This window comes from Vombatus ursinus, unplaced genomic scaffold (assembly GCF_900497805.2).
Source record: "Vombatus ursinus unplaced genomic scaffold, bare-nosed wombat genome assembly UNPS02015012.1, whole genome shotgun sequence".
NCBI lineage: Eukaryota > Metazoa > Chordata > Mammalia > Diprotodontia > Vombatidae > Vombatus > Vombatus ursinus.
Genome location: NW_020954790.1, coordinates 1184002 through 1200535, shown reverse-complemented (window position 1 = coordinate 1200535; position 16534 = coordinate 1184002). Strand labels below are relative to the sequence as shown.

Below are 16534 nucleotides of genomic sequence, written 5' to 3'. Positions count from 1 at the left end.
GGAGGCCAGGGAGCTGCAGTCAGTATGGCCAGAGGCTTGGAGGCCAGGGAGCTGCAGTCAGCGTGGCCAGAGGCCGGGAGGCCAGGAAGCTACAGTCAGCGTGGCCAGAGGCTGGGGAGCCCAAGGGCATAAGTAGAGAACAAGCTGTTACAGGAAGTTAGATGTTGTCCCCTGCAGCCCCAAGCAGGCTCTTCTGGCCTTTTCTGTCAGAGGAAGGAAGGCAGTAGGCAGTTTATCTGGGCTTTCTTGTGGAAGAAGAGAGGGACACAGCATAGACAGCCCCCTAACCACGTGGAATTGGGGTGCATCAAAAGGCTGAAACCCAAGAATGATCATTAATGGCTCAACATCAATGTGGCACAAGGTCTCCGGTGGGGGGCCACAGGGATCTGTGCTTGGATAAAGGCATGACCGCCACGCTCGGCAGATCTGCAGACCACACAAATCGGGAGACGCGACCACCCACCAGCAGCCTGGAAACTTGGCAAGTGAGAACTCAGGGCCAAATCTGACAAGACGAAATTTAAGAGGGATAAATGTAGAAATCAAGCCCCCAACCACAAGCTGGCAGAGGCCTGAGAGAGGGTGGTCAGACCAAGCAAGGCTTGGGAGCCAAGCCGACCTCGGGCTGCCTTCAGCAAGGCATAGACAACCTGGAGAGAAGCCGAGTGCCCCTGCTCCAGGCCCTGAGGGGACAGTGGGAAGGAGTCAGACACTCAGTCCTGGAGAAGGTCCCAGATGGCTCCCTCTCAGCAGCCCACTCTGAGCCAGCGGCCCCTCCAGCCAGCAGCTCGTCCAGTCCACAGACTGTCCAACCCACGGCCCATCTAGCCAGCAGCATGTCTAGCCCACAGCCTGTCTAGCCCACGGCCCATTCAACCCATAGCCTATCCAGCCAGCAGCCCATTCCCAGCCAGCGGCCTGTCCAGCCCGCGGCCTGGCCTTCTCCATTCCCTCTCCCCTTCTCTCCTTTGCCCTGCAGTCTGGCCGGGCGATGTTCCTGGCCAGTCTCCAGGCTTCCGGCCTGTCCGCTCTTCACACCGTGGTCCACAGCTGTCTTCCCCAGCACAGGCCTGAGCCCGGGGCTGCAGCAGGCTGAAGCGGACAGACTTTGTGTGAAGGCTGGACACAGGAACCAGGGAGGTCATGTTGGTGGAAAGGCCACTGAGACGTTACAGGATCATCCTTCTGCCCCACTGCTGACCCCTGAGGACCTTCAACTGACCCGCCACCAGGCGTGGTCCCCCTCAGTGGACAGTGAGCTCCCCAGACGGCTGCTGCCTGGGGTGTCTGGGATTCCCAGGGCCTAGCCCAGGGCCCAGCACTTTGGGAATGCTTAATAAAAGCTCACTCCTCCACTCAGCCTCCAGGCTGGCCTAATACTTACCTGGCAGAGTCCACTCATCTGCCCTGCTCTCACCCAAGGCCCCAAAGTCTTCTGCTGCTCCCCCTGCCTCGAGGCTAAAGCAGTCTGTCTGCAGCCTGGTCTTTTGGGCTTCCTTTCCAGGCTGCTCCCTCCTCCAAGGCTCAGCTCAGGGACCATCTCCTCCATGCTGCCTCCCCCACCCCCTGAAGCACTGGACTGGCTCTCTCTCCTGCCTCAGATCACCACAAATCACCAAGGGTCATCTGTCTCCATGGTGACTCCCCAGGAGAATGCAGGCTGAAGGCCAGAGGCTGTTTTACAAGCTAGCATGATGCAGGGCACACAACGGGTGCCTAATTAATGGTGGTTACATTGACCTAAGCTGCCTCAGCAGGGAGGGTGGCCCCAGACACCCTGCTTGCCGCTGACCTTGGTGCTGATGCCCTACCTAGGGACACAGGGCACAGTAATGTGTCTGGCCCTTCCTGCTCAGGCTCCTGCTCCCTGCCCTGACAAGTCTCAGGCCCATTGCTGAAGTCTGCAGCCTTCCCTCCTCCAACCTGCTGAGATAGGCTGGGCCTCCTCTGCCTCCACCCTCCTCCCACCGGGCCAGAGTGTGGGTTGGCCCTGTCAAGAGCCGAGGCTGACATCACTGTCCTGGGAACTACTTTCCCCTCTGTCCCTGAGGCCAAGCACCGCCCCCCCAGGCCTCTGAAGACAAGCCCAGTGGCCCGCAGCACCGACATTCTGTGGTACTGGCCTCTGGTGTTCTGACCTCAGTTGGGCCCTCGCTGCTACTTGGTGATCATTCCACACCGCCCTTATCAACTCACTCCCCATTGGCTCCTGCAAACCTCCTCATCCCTCCTCAAACCTTCCATGGCACCCCCTCTCCCTTCCTCCTCCTCCTCATCTCCCATCACTCAGGTGTCAGCATCTCCCCTCACGACAAGGGGGCCTCACTCTTCACCAAGGAGACCCCTCCTTCTGCTCAGAGCCTTTCATAACAGGCCCCGCCCTCCTTACACTGACCAAGCCAGCCTGGCCTCCAGCTGCCATCCACCTCCAGATTTCCTCCTTCCTTCCCTCTCCCTCCCCCCCCCCCCCCCCCCCCCCCCCACCCCCTCCCAATTACTGGGCCTTCTGGCTGGGATCAGCTTTCAGGGCCCCTGCCTACAGCTCAGCTGCCCAGTTATTGGCACATCATCTCCCCAATTCAAGTGCAAGCTCCCTGAGGGCAGAGCCTGTGCCTTTGCCTAGCTTTGTATCCTCAGGGCTCAACACAGGGCCTGGCACGCAGAGGTCTCCTTCAAGGCTTAATGACTGAAGACTGACCTCCTGGGATGCAGGGAACGTTGGTCTCACCCTCCCAACACTGAAAGGTCCACCCCTTCACTTTACAGATGGGGAAACTGAGGCCCAGAGAGATAACCACAAAACATGCCCTGTGTCTGGCAGTCTCCCTTCCAAGCTGGATGTTCCCACCCAGGCCTGCTCTGCAGGAGGGGTGGGCCTGCCCGTCCCCTTCTCCCCTGTGCCCAGGGCGGAGCAGGGATAGCCATCTCCATCACTGACCCCACTGTGCCCATTCCCCTCTCCTCCATGCCCCTGGCGAGGCAGGGGTGGCCGTCTCCATCACTCACCCCACTGTGCCTGTCCTCTGCTCCTGGCACGCAGCTCGCACCTGCCTGTGGAAGTGGTCCTTGAGCTGAAGGCAGGCCTCAGGCGTGTACCACTGCAAAGACACAGAGATGCAGGTCGCTGAGCAGCGTAGGAGGGAGGGCAGGTAGGCAGCTGGCACCCAGGAGGATGGTGGGCGAAGGCCTGGCCCAACGGTGCCCACAGCGAGCACCCCGGCCAGAAATCTCTGGTCCCTGCTTGGAGCCCTCCCCCCAGAGTCTGCCTCCAGGGTCCCCCAAGTCCCCAAAGGGCTAAGACAGGGGCGGGAAAGCCCCTCCCCCTGCAGGGCTGGGTCTCCTTCCTAGGGCTCAGGGATTGGCATCATTCCCTCCAGCTCCAAGAGGAAATGACGAAGCCCAGAAAAATCCTTTCTAAAGCTTGGGAACTCAGGGCCTTTTGCAGTCCAGATGCCAACATATGGTGCTGACCCCTGTAACAAAGTGCTGACCTATAACCTGTGTGAGGCACTTCCAGCGTGGGACTGCCCTGCATCCATGCAGAGACATGAAGAGACTCTTTACTCTGGGCTTCCCTGGGCCCAGACCCTCCCCAGTCGCTCTCGGCTCGGTCGTACCTGGGGCCCTCCGGCGGCCCTCGTTCCAGATGCCTCCTGCCATGACTGAGCCTCCCCACACCACAGGGCATCCTGGCCGTGTTCGCCTGTGCCAGATGGCCCATGTCGCTGGGTCAGGAGGAAGGGGCAGGGCCTGCTGCCCAGGCCCAGGGAAGATGTTCGCTGCCCACACTGGGCCGCTGGCTCTCAGGTCCCTTGTCCCCAACACACGGGCCCTTCCATCATCTGGTCCCTTCCCTGCTGCCCACAAATGCCCCTTCACTGGACCTTCTCTCTCCTCACTCCTCCCAGCTAGTCTCTGCTGGACAGCTCCCGACCTCTTCTCTCACTCAGCAGGTCCCTTCCCTGCCCTGGGTGGAGACCACGTGTGCCCCTGCTTGGTCAGGGGAGGCTGTGCCCTCAAAGAAGTGGGGGGGGGCCCAAGAGGTGGGGATGAGAAAGGGGAGCACGCCTGGCCCAGGGGCCAATGACCTCCGCAGGAGATAGACTAAGACTGGAGGTCAGTAGGAACCAGACTGCCCAGGGCTGTCAGGCAGGCCCTGGAGGCCACAGGGAGCCATGGGAGGTTCCTGAGCAGGGGATGACATGGTCAGATCCCTGCCATAGGAAGATCACTTTGGTGGCTGAAGTGGGGACACTGAGGCAGGCAGACCACCATCAGCATCTGGTGCAACAGTCCAGGCGTGAGGCGATGAGGGTCTGCACGGATGGCGGTGGGGTCAGAGGAGAAAGGAATTTCCCGTATTTGAGAGATGAGATGGAAGGCAAGGAAGCATAAGGGCCTGGGAGGACATGGGTGCCCTCGATGGCGAGACGAGGTGGTGGCACGCCGAGTGTGAGATGACGACGGGCCGTCAGGCAGACAGAGGGTTCTGGGGGCTGGCAGCTACCACGGCAGGTGGCCTGGTCCGCGGGGAGCCCGAAGGACAGGGAAGGGAGGAGGGAAGGGGGGAAGGAGGGCCCAGGCAGAGGGTGGCCCTAAGCAGGGGCCATACCTTGGGAAAGTCAGAGATGATTCGGTCTCGGCCGACGGGAGGCGCCAGGACCATCAGGTTGGATTCCATCCTCACCAAGACCCTGTGAGACACAAAGCAGAGAGTGGAGGAAGCCGGAGGGGCAGAGGGTCGAACCGCTTATGCCCAGGGGCACGAACACGCTGACCCTCCTTGCCGGAAACCTAAGGAAGAGGTCAGGGAGAGAGGCAGATCCGGCCAACAAGCTGGCCAGCCCTGGGGGTGCTGCCCAGAAAGGTCATCGAAGGTCTGGACCCAGAACAGAGCCAGGCCACGGAGCGAGATCAGTACACAGAAGGATCAGGAAATGGAGGCCAGACCGCACGCATGGAGGACGTCGGGGCATCCTCCAGCCGCTGGCCCGTGCCCGCCCCTCCTCAGAGCCGCAGGCCCGATACAACCCGGCCAAAACGGCCCCCTCCACCTCGGTGGGGGCCCCGCCCTCCGGAGGCTGGCACCTTCCCTCCTCCCAGGCACCAGCTGCCCCCTCCCCCCTTCAGTCTCTCTCTGCTCACAGGCCTCAGCCCCTCCCAGCCTCCCACCTCCAGGCTCCAGGCCTCTTTCCACTGGGTCTGTTGGGGATTTAAGGTAAGACTTGACGAGGACAAGAGGAGGGGGAGGGGAACGAGGATTTAGCAAGCACCTCCTGTGCATGCCAGGACCTGGGTGTGCTGACTGCTTGTTACAAACAGGATCTCCTGGGATCCTCACAACCACCCTGCTATTATGATCCCCATTTTACAGATGAGGAAACTGAGGGGGGCAGGGGTTAAGTGACTTGCCCAGGGTCACACAGCTAGTGAGTGTCAAGTGTCTGAGGCCACATTTGAATTCAGGTCCTCCTGTCTCCAGGGCTGGTGCTCTATCCACTGTGCCTGCCCCTGGGTGGTTTTTAAAAGGAAGAAATTAAAAGAAGAAATGAGGTCAAAAGGTACAGAAGTGAATAAGGAAAAGCCTGACCCATCATCAGGGAGAACTTTGGGTCCAGAGGGCACAGAGGAGGACAGCTTGGAGGCAGCACCGCGGGGAAGCAGGCACAGCGCCGCGGGCATCGCTGAGACTGGAGGCCACCAGCCCCCCTTCCTGAGGAGTCACGCTCAATTAGTGGCCAACTCACAATGAGCAAAGACGGCCCCCAGTCCTAATAACCAGAGAACAGCCCACTGAGGCAGCCCGACGCTTCCCTCCCTGTGTGCCCTGCGCAGGGGCTGGGCGCAGTGGCCAGGTGCCTACTCTGGATGGCTGGGCAGGTAGGGCAGAAGAGAGGGATCTATTTCGCAGTGAAAACAAGGTGAGAACAAATCACAGGAGAAGGAGGGAAGCTGAGGGCCGCTGGGTTTAATTAACGCCAATTAGGAACAGAAACAGGCAGCAACAGCCCGCCAGGCTTGCCATAGTGGCTGTCCGAGGAGGCCGGAGACAGGGGAGAGGCCCCAGAGACCCCCTAGAGGTCGGCCCTTCTGTGGGAGCCACGTTCCGGGCCAGGGCGGCCTCCCAGGGCAGCGAGGGGACCCAGAACCAACCAGGTGGTGCCAGAAGGCGTGATTAGGGGGCTCCAGACGACTAGCTGCTAAGGGCCTTCTGCCCCTTGTTAACTGGAGGGGCCACCGTGACTTCAGAGGACCCATGGGGAAGCAGGCTCCATGCTGGGTAGAGAGGCGGTGGCCCACAGGTGCAGAGTCTCAGAAGCACTGCGTCTGAGGCACTTCATCAAACCCAGGCCCCGCTGGAATCCCGCTGGAAAGCATGCAGCAATGGGTCCTGCAGCCTCTGCTCCAAGAGCACAGCTCCTCCCCAGGCAGCCCCAATAGCCCCCTGCCCCCTTGTTCCTGATCCCGCCTCCCCAGGAGAACTGCCCTGCTCTGACACCTCTCCTTGCCAGGCCAGTCTGGCCAGGATCTCCAGATACCCTCTGGTAGATCAGCATCCTCCTTCACCTGCGGTGCCCAGAACCAAACAGGACACAGGAAGGAGGTCAGACGAGGGCACAGGAGCGGGGACTGCCTCCCCCTGGAAGCCTTCCCTTCCCAGGACCTCCAAGGTCTCCTCAGCTGTTCTGGCTGAAACATCCCTCCGCTGACACCACAGACAACTCGAAGAGCCAACATCTGTCCAAACCTCCACCATCTTACGTGTGCAGCACTCAGTTTTTGTTTGTTTGCTTTCTGCTTTTTGGTGAGGCAGTCAGGGTTAAGTGACTTGCCCAGAGTCACACAGCTAGTTAGTGTCAAGTGTCTGAGGCTGCATTTGAACTCAGGTCCTCCTGACTTGAAGGTTGGAGCTTAATCCACTGCACACCCAGCTGTCCCTCAACAGTGAGTTTTTGTACCCAAGGGCGAGACTTTACCTTGAGACCCGCTGAATCCATAATCCCACCTGGCATTTCTTTCAGAACCCAAGGATATAAAGAGTTCACCTGGGCAGAGGACTGGAGCTCCTACTCCCTCCTTACTCATTTGGGGTATTAACTCCCTGTCACGTGAGTCATTTTTGTTCTGCCACATCCAGGACATAGGTCCTTCTGCTTTGTGGAGAAAACAGAAACAAAACAATCATTGGACAGCTCCACCCTCTCTCTGCTGTCAGTGATCCCTGTCCCAATTCACTCCAGCAAAGGTCCTAGTCTTTCTCTGAAGCTCCCCTGTCCACCAAGAGATCTCCTTGCCACATCCCTTGCATTTCGGCTCACTCTGAGCTCTAGCGCCCCTGGGCCTGGAATCAGGAAGACCTAAGTTCAAATCCAGGCTCAGACACTTTGTAGCTGTGTGACCCTAGGCAAGTCACTTAACTTGTGTTTACCTCAGTTTCCTCACCTGTAATATGGGGATAAGAACAGCACCCACCTCCCAGGGCTGCTGTGAGGAATAAGTAAGCTAATAATCATAAAGCACTCAGTAAAGTGCCGGGCACATCGCAGCACTATATAAATGTCAGTCACTATTATTATTACAGGACCAGGCCATGCTCCCATATCTGTCTTCTGTTCCCTGGCTCAAGGGCATCTTACATTCTTTTTAACATTTTGCTTGGAGAGTTCACTGTGCAGCCACATCAGTCTCTTCAGACAAATCTCATTTTTCCTCATTGGAATTATTTCTCTGAGTCTTCAGCACTTCACTCCATGCCTCCTGGGCTGACCTTCCCTGAAGCAATGTACAGCCTGAGATCCCATCTGTCTTTCCTTTAGAAGCAGCTGGGACAGAGCACTGGACCTGGAGTAGGAAAACCTGACTGTCTGGCCTCAGACACTTCCTAGCTGTATGACCCTGGGGCAAGTCACTTCACTTCTGCCTGCCTCAGTTTTCTCAACTGTAAAATTACAATAGCACCTACTTCCCAGGGTCATTTTGAGGAACAAATGAGATATTTGTAAAGCGCTTAGCACTGTGCTTGGCACAGAGCAGACAGTTAAGAAATACCCATTTTCTGAGCGTGGAGCCAAGATGGTGGAGTAAAAGCAGTGACTTGCTTGAGCTCTCCCCCAAACTTCTCCAAATACCTATAAAAAATGGCTCTAAATAAATTCTAAAGCAGCACAACCCAGAAAAAGACAGAGTGAAACAAATTTCCAGCCAAAGACAGACTGGATGGTTGATCAGAAAGGTATATCGCGCCAGGCTGGGAGAGGAGCGCATGCCGCAGTGACCCTGGAGCAGGCCTCAGAGGACTGAATCGCAAGCACCTGTTGCGGTTTCCAGACTTCTCAATCCATGAACACCAAAGACAACTTAGAAGGTCAGTGGGAAAGTCTGTTTCTGCAGTGCTGAAAGAGAAGCTTGGGGTCCCAGCCCCATTTACTGGGGCAGCGGCAGCCTCCTGAGCTTCCAGCCCACAGATTGAGGGGGAATCGAGTGGCTGATCAGAGGGAGATTGCAGGGATCTCCCTGTGGGTGCAGGATTCTCTTGCTTTGCCCGTGCTTGGATCTGAGTCACAGTTCTGGGTGGCGGTCCTGGGGCGATGAGGAGCTCTGGCGTGGGGGAGCTTGTAGCGGCTGTGGGGATGAAACCCTCCTCACAGTTCCAAGACACAAAAGAGTGCTCATAGACCAGAGCACAGGCCAGGAAAGGAGTAAACACCCCACCCTTGATCATAGCACATTGGAAGAACTAAAAATTTACAGGTCCCTAGAAGTATCTCTGAACACAGCTGCACAAAACCCCTGAAGCTTGGGACAGTACATTCTCCACACTGGAAACGGACTCCTAATGCAACAAAGAGTTTATAACTCAAGTAATTGGCCGGGATCATGAGCAAGCAGCGCAAAAAGAGTCAGACTATGTTATCTTACTTTGACGACAAAGAAGATCAAAACACACAACCAGAAGAAGACAATGAAGCCAAAGCTCCTACACCCAAAGCCTCCAAGAAAAATATGAATTGGTCCCAGGCCATGGAAGAGCTCAAAAAGGATTTTGAGAAGCAAGTAAGAGATGTAGGAGAAAAACTGAGAGTGATGCTAAAGGAGACCCCCAAAAATACTGAAGAAAACAACACCTTAAAAAATAGCCTAACCCAAATGACAAAAGAGGTCCAAACAGCCAATGAAGAGAAGAATGCCCTAAAAAGCAAAATTGGCCAAATGGAAAAGGAAATCCAAAAGCTTACTGAAGAAAATACTTCCTTAAAAATTAGAATGGAATAATTGGAAGCTAGTGACTTTACAAGAAATCAAGGCACTGTAACACTAATCCAAAGGAATGAAAAAATAGAAGAGAATATGAAATATCTCATTGGAAAAACAACTGACCTGGAAAATAGGTCCAGGAGAGAGAACTTAAAAATTATTGGACTATCTGAAAGCCATGATCAAAAAAAGAACCTAGACATCATCTTTCAAGAAATTATCCAGGAAAACTGCCCTGATATTTTAGAACCAGAGGGCAAAATAGAAATTGAAAGAATCCACCGATCACAAAGGAAAACTCTTAGGAATGTTGTAGCCAAATTCCAGAATTCCCAGATCAAGGAGAAGATATTGCAAGCAGCCAGAAGGAAACGATTCAAGTATTGTGGAAACACAATCAGGATTTAGCAGCTTCTACATTAAGGGATTGGAGGGTATGGAGTATGATATTCTGGAGGGCAAAGGAGATAGGACTACAACCAAGAATCACCTACCCAGCAAAACTGAGTATAATCCTTCAGGGTAAAAAATAGTCATTCAGTGAAATAGGGGACTTTCAAGCATTCCTGTGGAAAAGACCAGAGCTGAATAGAAAATTTGACCTTCAAATACAAGACTCAAGTGAAACATGGAAGAGGTAAACAGGAAAGAGAAATCATAAGAGACTTACTAAGGATGAACTGTTTACATTCCTGCAGGGAAAAATGATATTTGTAATTCATGAGTCCTCTATCAGTATTAGGGTAGTGGGAGGGAAAAAAATTATATGTATGTATAGATAGATAGAGGGCACAGGGTTAATTGAGGATGAGGGGGTGATATCTGGAAAATAAAATTAAGGGGTGAGAGAGTATTATACTGAGAGAAAGAGAAAGAGAGAAGTAGAATGAGGTAAAATACCTCACATGAAACAGACAAGAAAAGGCTTTTACAGTGGAGGGGAAATGGGGGAAGGTGAGAGGGAATGAGTGAATCTTATTCTCATAGGATTTGGCTTAAGGAGGAAATATACACAATGGGATATGGAAATCTATCTTATCCTACAGGAAAATAAGGGGGGAAGGGGACAAGAGAGCAGGGGGTTGATAGGGGAGAGGGCAGATTGGGGGAGGGGATAATCAAAAGCAAACACTTCTGAAGAGGGACAGGGTCAAAAGAGAGAATAGAATAAATGGTGGGTAGGATAGGACAAAGGGAAATATACTTAGTTTTTCAAAACAAGACTCCTATGAAAGGGTTTTGCATGACTACACATCTATACCTGTATGGAGATGCTTGCCTTTTCAATGAAGGTGGGTGGGGAGGGAGGAAGGGAGAAAATTTGTAACCCAAAGTTTTAAAAACACACGTTAAAAATTAAAAAAAAGAAATACCTATTTTCTTCTTTACTTCATCTGAACTCACTGCAATCTGCTTTCCCCAAATCAGGGGTGCACGTCAGACCCCTCTTTTTCATCACAAACTCCAGAAGCAGTTCTCAAAGCACAGTTCGAATCTGGCCTCCAACGCTTCCTTAGCTAGGCAAGTCTCATCTCTGCTCCCCGCCTCAGTTTCCCCAAAGCCGGAGTGCTCAGGGCACCTCAGTACACCTAGAAGGGCGCTGTGCAGGCTGGGGGAGGGGGGGAGAAGTACCTCGCTCTCTGTGAACGTGCACAGCGACGGATTCCCACCCCAACCCTAAATGTCGATGGAAGGAGGCCCCCCCCACCCCGGTTTGGATAACTGAAGTCCGGTCTGCAGAACTGAGGTCCCCAGCACCATCGCCCTCTCCCCTGCATCCCCGGAGATCTACCCCGTCCTTTTAGCAAGAAGGTAGGCCCAGCCTGCCATCAGCCAACAAGGACTGGGCCTGCAAACCAGGGGCCGCTCCACCCCGTCCCCAAAGTCCCTTCCACCCGGACCCCAGCCGAGGGCAGGAGGGTGGGGCCACTTACCCAGGCTGCCCCGTCCGGCCAGCGGAGCAAAGCCCGAGGGATGCTTAGCTTCACCATAGCAACTGGAGGACAAGCTCAGGGTGTGCCTCCCAAGCTCGCGGGGGGGGGGGGGGGGAAGAGAAGAGCCCGCGCCTGCGCACTTGGAGGGGAAGGAGGGGCACCTTGTTTGTGTAGCTGACGGAGTATGCGGCTGAGGGCTGCGGAGCCCTGGGGGCGGGGCATGCACCGGCCACGTGATCGGGGAGCCTTGAAACCCTGGCACACCCAGGAACGAGTACAGCTTTTGGCCGGGCGGGGCCACCCTGGCATTTCTGCTCTCTGGGCCCCCCCCCTGCAGTCACCATGTCTCCCCCACAGATCCCCCCATTTCTATTCTGCGGCCCCACTGCAGGCACCATGCCTCCCCTACCCCCATTTCTGTTCTTGGCCCCCCCTGCAGGCACCATGCCTCTCTGGGCCAGAAGAGCCTAACCAAGGGGAGCTGGGCCCAGCAGGCGGCCAGGAAGGGGGCCCATGTGTGCTAGGCCAGGCAGGAAGCAGGTGCCCTGGCTCCTTTTCTCTTTCCAGTTCACTGGCCCATGGCCAAGGAGAGAGGCAGGCTCTGGTGGGTGTTGGAGCCCCGCTGACGGTGTCTCCTGGACTCAGAACCCCCCAGTCTGTGCCCAACCCAACGGGCAGACCCTCACCGGGTCACTGGGCTGGGTGAGCTGTGGGATGGGCACTGGTGGGCCCTGAGCTCTTTCCAGCCTCAATCTGGAGGGAGGGAGGCCCAGAATGCTCTGTGGTGTGGCACGCAGTGGGCAGGACCCCCCCCAGAGTCCCAGACCCCATCAATGCCGAGGGCATCCTGAGATTCCCCAGAGTGGCCTTTTATTCAGGGGCTGCTGGGCAGGAGGCAAATGTTGGACGTGTGGGGCTTTCTCAGTATTTGGTGCCAGGAGTTGGCTCTGGGGACAGGCCAGGGTTGGAAGGGTCTGAGGGCAGCCTGTGCCCTCGGGAGCTCCCTGCCGAGGAAGAGAGCAGGGGCCCACAGAGACCTTGGAGAGGTCAGGAGAAACGGGGGGCTTAATCCAGTGGTGGGACCTTAAAGAGAAGGAGGGTCTGAGGGTGGCTGAGGGATTCTTGGCACTCAGGGGTCATGGCTGGAGGGAACAACGGGGCAGAGAGGAAGCCCCTGGCAGCAGAGTGGGAGGGTTTTCACAGGAAACAAGGCAAGAAAGAGATGGCAGCCTCACTGTGGAGGCTTTGGGGGCAATGGGGAGCTATGGGAGTTTCTGGAGCAGGGCACCAATAGGGTCAGACCAGAGCTGGAGGAAGGCTATTTGGGTCAACCAGGGGTGGGCCAGGAGGGGGACAGACAGGGAAGTCATTGCAACAATCCAGCTAAAAGGCATGAATGGGAAGATAGAAGGGGGTGGTTCTGAGGAATGCTGCAGAGGTGAACTCAGCAGGCCATGGAACCATATTGGATCTGGGGGTGAGAGAGTCCAGGACAAGTCTGAGATAGGGAGCCCGAGGGCTGGGGGTGCTACAGGGCCTGGGGGAGGCCCAGACATCAGAAGGGAGGTAGGAGGTAAATTCTGCAGGCCTTGGCACCACGTTGGATCTGGTGGCCGAGAGACAGTGAGGAGTCCAGGATGAACCCTAAGCTGGGAGCCTGAGGGCCTGGGAGGGGATGCCCTCGACAGTGACAGGGAAGTGGTGAGGCAGAGTTGGGGGAAAGATGATGAGCTCTGTTTTGGACATGTTGGGTGTAAGACGTCTGCTGGACATCCAGTTGGAGATGTCTGAGAGGCAGCTAGAGATGTGAGACAGCGGTCAGCAGAGAGGTCAGGGTAGAAGAGGCAGATTTGAAAGTGATCAGCACGGAGAAGGTCATTCAATCCATGGGGGCTGATGGGATCACCCAGAGCAGCGGGACAGAGGGAGAAGAGCAGAGGGCCCAGGACCAAGCCCTGGGGACGTCCATGGTTAGACGGCCTGGTCTGGAGGAAGATGGAGATGGAGAAGGAGGAGGAGAACCTGGAGAGGTGGGCTGGAAGGTTGTGGTCCTGAAGACTGAGAGAAAGGAGAGTATCCAGGAGGAGGGAGTGGTCACCAGTGTCCAAGGCTGCAGAGGCCAAGGAGGCTGAGGATGGAAATGAGGCTGTTGGGTTTGGCAGCTAAGAGCTCATCGGTCATTTTGGAGAGGGCAGCTTGAGCAGCCGGAGGTCAGGAGCTGGATGGCTGGGCTTCAGGAGAGAGCAGGAGGAGAAGGAGGGGCAAACAGCTATGGCGGACAGGTTTTTTGAAGAGACGGTTACAGGGTCACACAGCTAGTGAATGTTGAACTCAGCGAGGTGGGTCTCCTGACTTCAGGCCTGGCACTTGATCCACGGCACCACCCTGCTTCTAGTGGATTATTACCTTGCTATAAGAAATGATGACCATGATAAATATTGAGATGCAAGACACATGAACTGATGCAGTGAAGTAAGTAGAGTCAGGAAAACAATGCACACAATGACAATCATGTAAGTAGAAAGACCAACCACCACAAACTAGTTTATGCAGAGTGTTGTAAGATAAAAACCAAGCATGGCCTCAAAGAAGAGATGTGAGAAGACACCTCCCCTTTACCAAAGCAGACCACAAGTATGAAACACAATATATAAATTCAGATGTTTTCAAAAAGAAAAAAAGAAGAGATAGTTAAGGGGGTCAAGGGGGATGGGGTGGGGGTGGTAGAAAGGTCAGGATGGAAAAGGGGGGCGAGGGAGGAAGCTCCAGCCCATTAGAGGAGGAGAGGGAAGCCAGGTAGATATGGGCAGCGGCTTCAGGGCTGGCCCCCCAGCAATGTCCTCTAGGGGGAGCCCTAGATGCTGGCTAGGCAACAGGGAAGGAGCTAGCCGGCAAGGATGGAAGGGCTGGAGCTGCTAGTGATGGCCCATGAAGGAACCAGCGGGTGAGGATTGAAAAGCCAAGGCTGGCAGTGAGAGCCCAGGCTGGGTGAGGACCCAGGGGCAGGGCCAGAGCCAGAGCTGGCATGGAGGGCCCAGGCCACAGAGGCTCTGGCTGTGGGACGGCTGCTAGAAGCTGTAAGACACAGAGCAGTAATAGTCAGCGTCATCCTCCGGCTGCACAGGTGAGATGGTCAGGATGCAGGCGTTCTGTGCCGTGTCCTTGGAGGCCGAGAAGCGCTGAGGGAGCCCAGGTAGCCGGTCCTGCTCTTCCTCCGAGTAATAGTAGAGCAGGAACCGAGGAGCACTGCCCGGATACTGCTGGTACCAGGAGACCCCGTGGTCGCGGATGGCAAAGTCCGGCTTCAGGGCACACAGCAGGTTGGCGGTCTGCCCGGGAAACACCAGGAGGGCATCAGGCTGGGTGGGCCCCGGATGGGGGTCTGGGGGAGACACAGATGCTCTCAGGGCTGGGTGGGCCCTGGGTGGGGGTCTGGGGGAGACACAGATACTCTCAGGGCTGGGTGGGGGTCTGGGGGATCACGAATGCTCTTGGGGCCAGACCATCACTCCCTTGGCCAGCAGATGCGGGCTGGGGAGGCCCCCTTCCTGGCCCCAGACGCTCCCATCTCAGGGTGCAGCCCTCCCCCTCCCCCTCCCCCTCAGCATCTTCCTTCCTGCCTCCCAACCAGGAGCCCCAGGGAGGTTCTAGGGGTCGGCCCTCTAGGGAGCCTAGCCGGGCTGGCGTCACAGGTGTGGGGAAGCTTGAGCGGCCACAGCTCTGCTTCGACCCCCTCCCTCGGCACTGTTCTCCAAGAGCTGCCCCTCCCCCCTCCCCTCCCCCCTCCCAGAGGTCCCTGGCCCCAAAGGCTCGTCACCATCTTGTCTCTTGGCTTCGGGCAGCGTGTCATCGTCCCCCCAACCCAGCTGGGGATCTTGGTCACTGAGTCCCAGTAGACCATGACCAGCGGGCACTCGGCCTCCCCGAGCATCTTGAACACTGCCGGTGATAAGGAGCTCACTGCCTTCCCAAGCTGATCCATTCCTCTCTGGCACGCTCTCACTGTTAGATCTTTGTCTGCGATCCAGCCTAATGGGCCCCTTCACCCCTTCCGCCCGTTCCTTCAGGGGCCCGATCCCTCTGGCACAGCTGCCAGATTGGCCCCATATCCTGTATGTGTCTTCTCCAAGCTAAACATCCCGCTTCCTTCCCCCAGCCCCCCTCAGCCTCAGACCCCTCTCCAGCTTTGGAGGCGGCCCTCTCCTGGACCATCCGTCTCATTCAGCACAGACGGAGGTGCCCAAAAGTGATTGGAAGCCTCCCAGTGGGGCCTGAGCGGCCCAGAGTCCAACGAGACCTGCGTCTCCTCATGCTACCATGCTACCGAGCCATCTAACTTTGGGGCTGCTACCTCCCTCGCAGCTCCCAAGGAGCATGCAGCCCACTCAGACCCTCAGATCTTTTTCAGGATAACTGATGGTCATCCAGGCTTCCCCACCAGTGCCGAGTGAGGCTGCCCAAGGATGAGGGTTGACAGATGCCCATGGAACGCAGATTCAGCCTGTCCTGACCCTGTCCCCAGGCGGTGTGTTGACCGCTCCCCTCCCAGCCCTGGGCGGTGCCCCCGGCCACCAGCCCTTAGGCCCCAGACCTAGTGCAGCCAGAAATGCCAGTGGGAGAGGTGGCTGGCTGAGGGCCTTTGGCCTGAGCCCCACAGCTTCATCGGGGCTGAAAAGGAGGAGGCCTACTCCGCTAGTTCTCCCCCAATCCCTACATGACCCTGGACAAGGCCCTTTGCCTCTCTGAGCCTCAGTTTCCTCTTCTACAAAATGAAGGGGTCAGACCGCATGAGCTATAAGGAACCCTGACCCACATGGAGCCAGACCCAGGAGCCTCTGGGGGATCCCCCTCCTCCTGTTCCCCAAAGAGAGGGTCACTCACTTGCCAGGAGGGTTGCCACAGCGTTGGCCAACAGCAGAGCCAGCAGGTAGGGGGTCATGGCTGTCAGGGAGGCTGAGCAGGTTGGGCCTGTCTGAGCCTCCTGGGGCAGCCTTGGGACTGAGCTGGGGCCCCTCCCACCCCCAGCTGCCCCAGAAGTCTAGCCTGGCCAGCCACCACAATGCATGCAAATAAGATGGGGAAGTGGAGGCAGGCACAGGCCCAGACCGAGCTAGGAAGGGGACCTTCCGTGAAAGACAGGGCTGGGGGCCCAAAGCAGGGCCCCAGGAACTCTCCTCCCTCAAGGGAAGCCAGGCCCTCACCAGGCCCGCCCAGACTGGAAGGGGGAAAGCTCAGGCTCTGGAGATTCACAGGGCCTTTCTGATCACGTCGGTAAGGAGCCTGCTGGCCCTGCCTTCTCTCCAGTCACCCTCCATCCACCAAACATTTATCCTGCACCAGGG

The 16534-nt window shown here is 56.6% G+C and overlaps 2 protein-coding genes across 9 annotated transcripts in view; both read right to left on the bottom strand.

Annotated features, from left to right (window-relative positions):
• Positions 1-11289, bottom strand: part of RAB36 (RAB36, member RAS oncogene family) — a 26334-nt gene extending 15045 nt beyond the window's left edge. For 7 of the 8 annotated variants that reach the window (XR_003567673.1, XR_003567674.1, XM_027845690.1 and 4 more), the window contains exons 1-3: positions 11193-11289; positions 4616-4697; positions 3010-3101 (exon numbers count right to left, since the gene is read on the bottom strand). Coding sequence is in view for 6 of the 8 variants with exons in the window: in XM_027845690.1 (XP_027701491.1) it covers positions 3010-3101; positions 4616-4684 (161 nt within the window). In the remaining 2 variants the exon portion in view is untranslated. Of the gene's footprint in view, positions 1-3009; positions 3102-4615; positions 4698-10631; positions 10868-11192 lie in introns of all 8 variants that reach the window. The other variant, XM_027845687.1, reaches the window with a different exon arrangement.
• Positions 11290-13706: 2417 nt separating this feature from the next.
• On the bottom strand, positions 13707-16241 carry LOC114030792 (pre-B lymphocyte protein 3-like). The gene is made up of 2 exons (XM_027845698.1): positions 16074-16241; positions 13707-14574 (listed from the first exon to the last, which is right to left on the bottom strand). The coding sequence occupies exons 1-2, from the start codon at positions 16129-16131 to the stop codon at positions 14261-14263; spliced, it is 372 nt and encodes a 123-aa protein (XP_027701499.1). The 5' UTR covers positions 16132-16241; the 3' UTR covers positions 13707-14260.
• Positions 16242-16534: the final 293 nt, after the last annotated feature.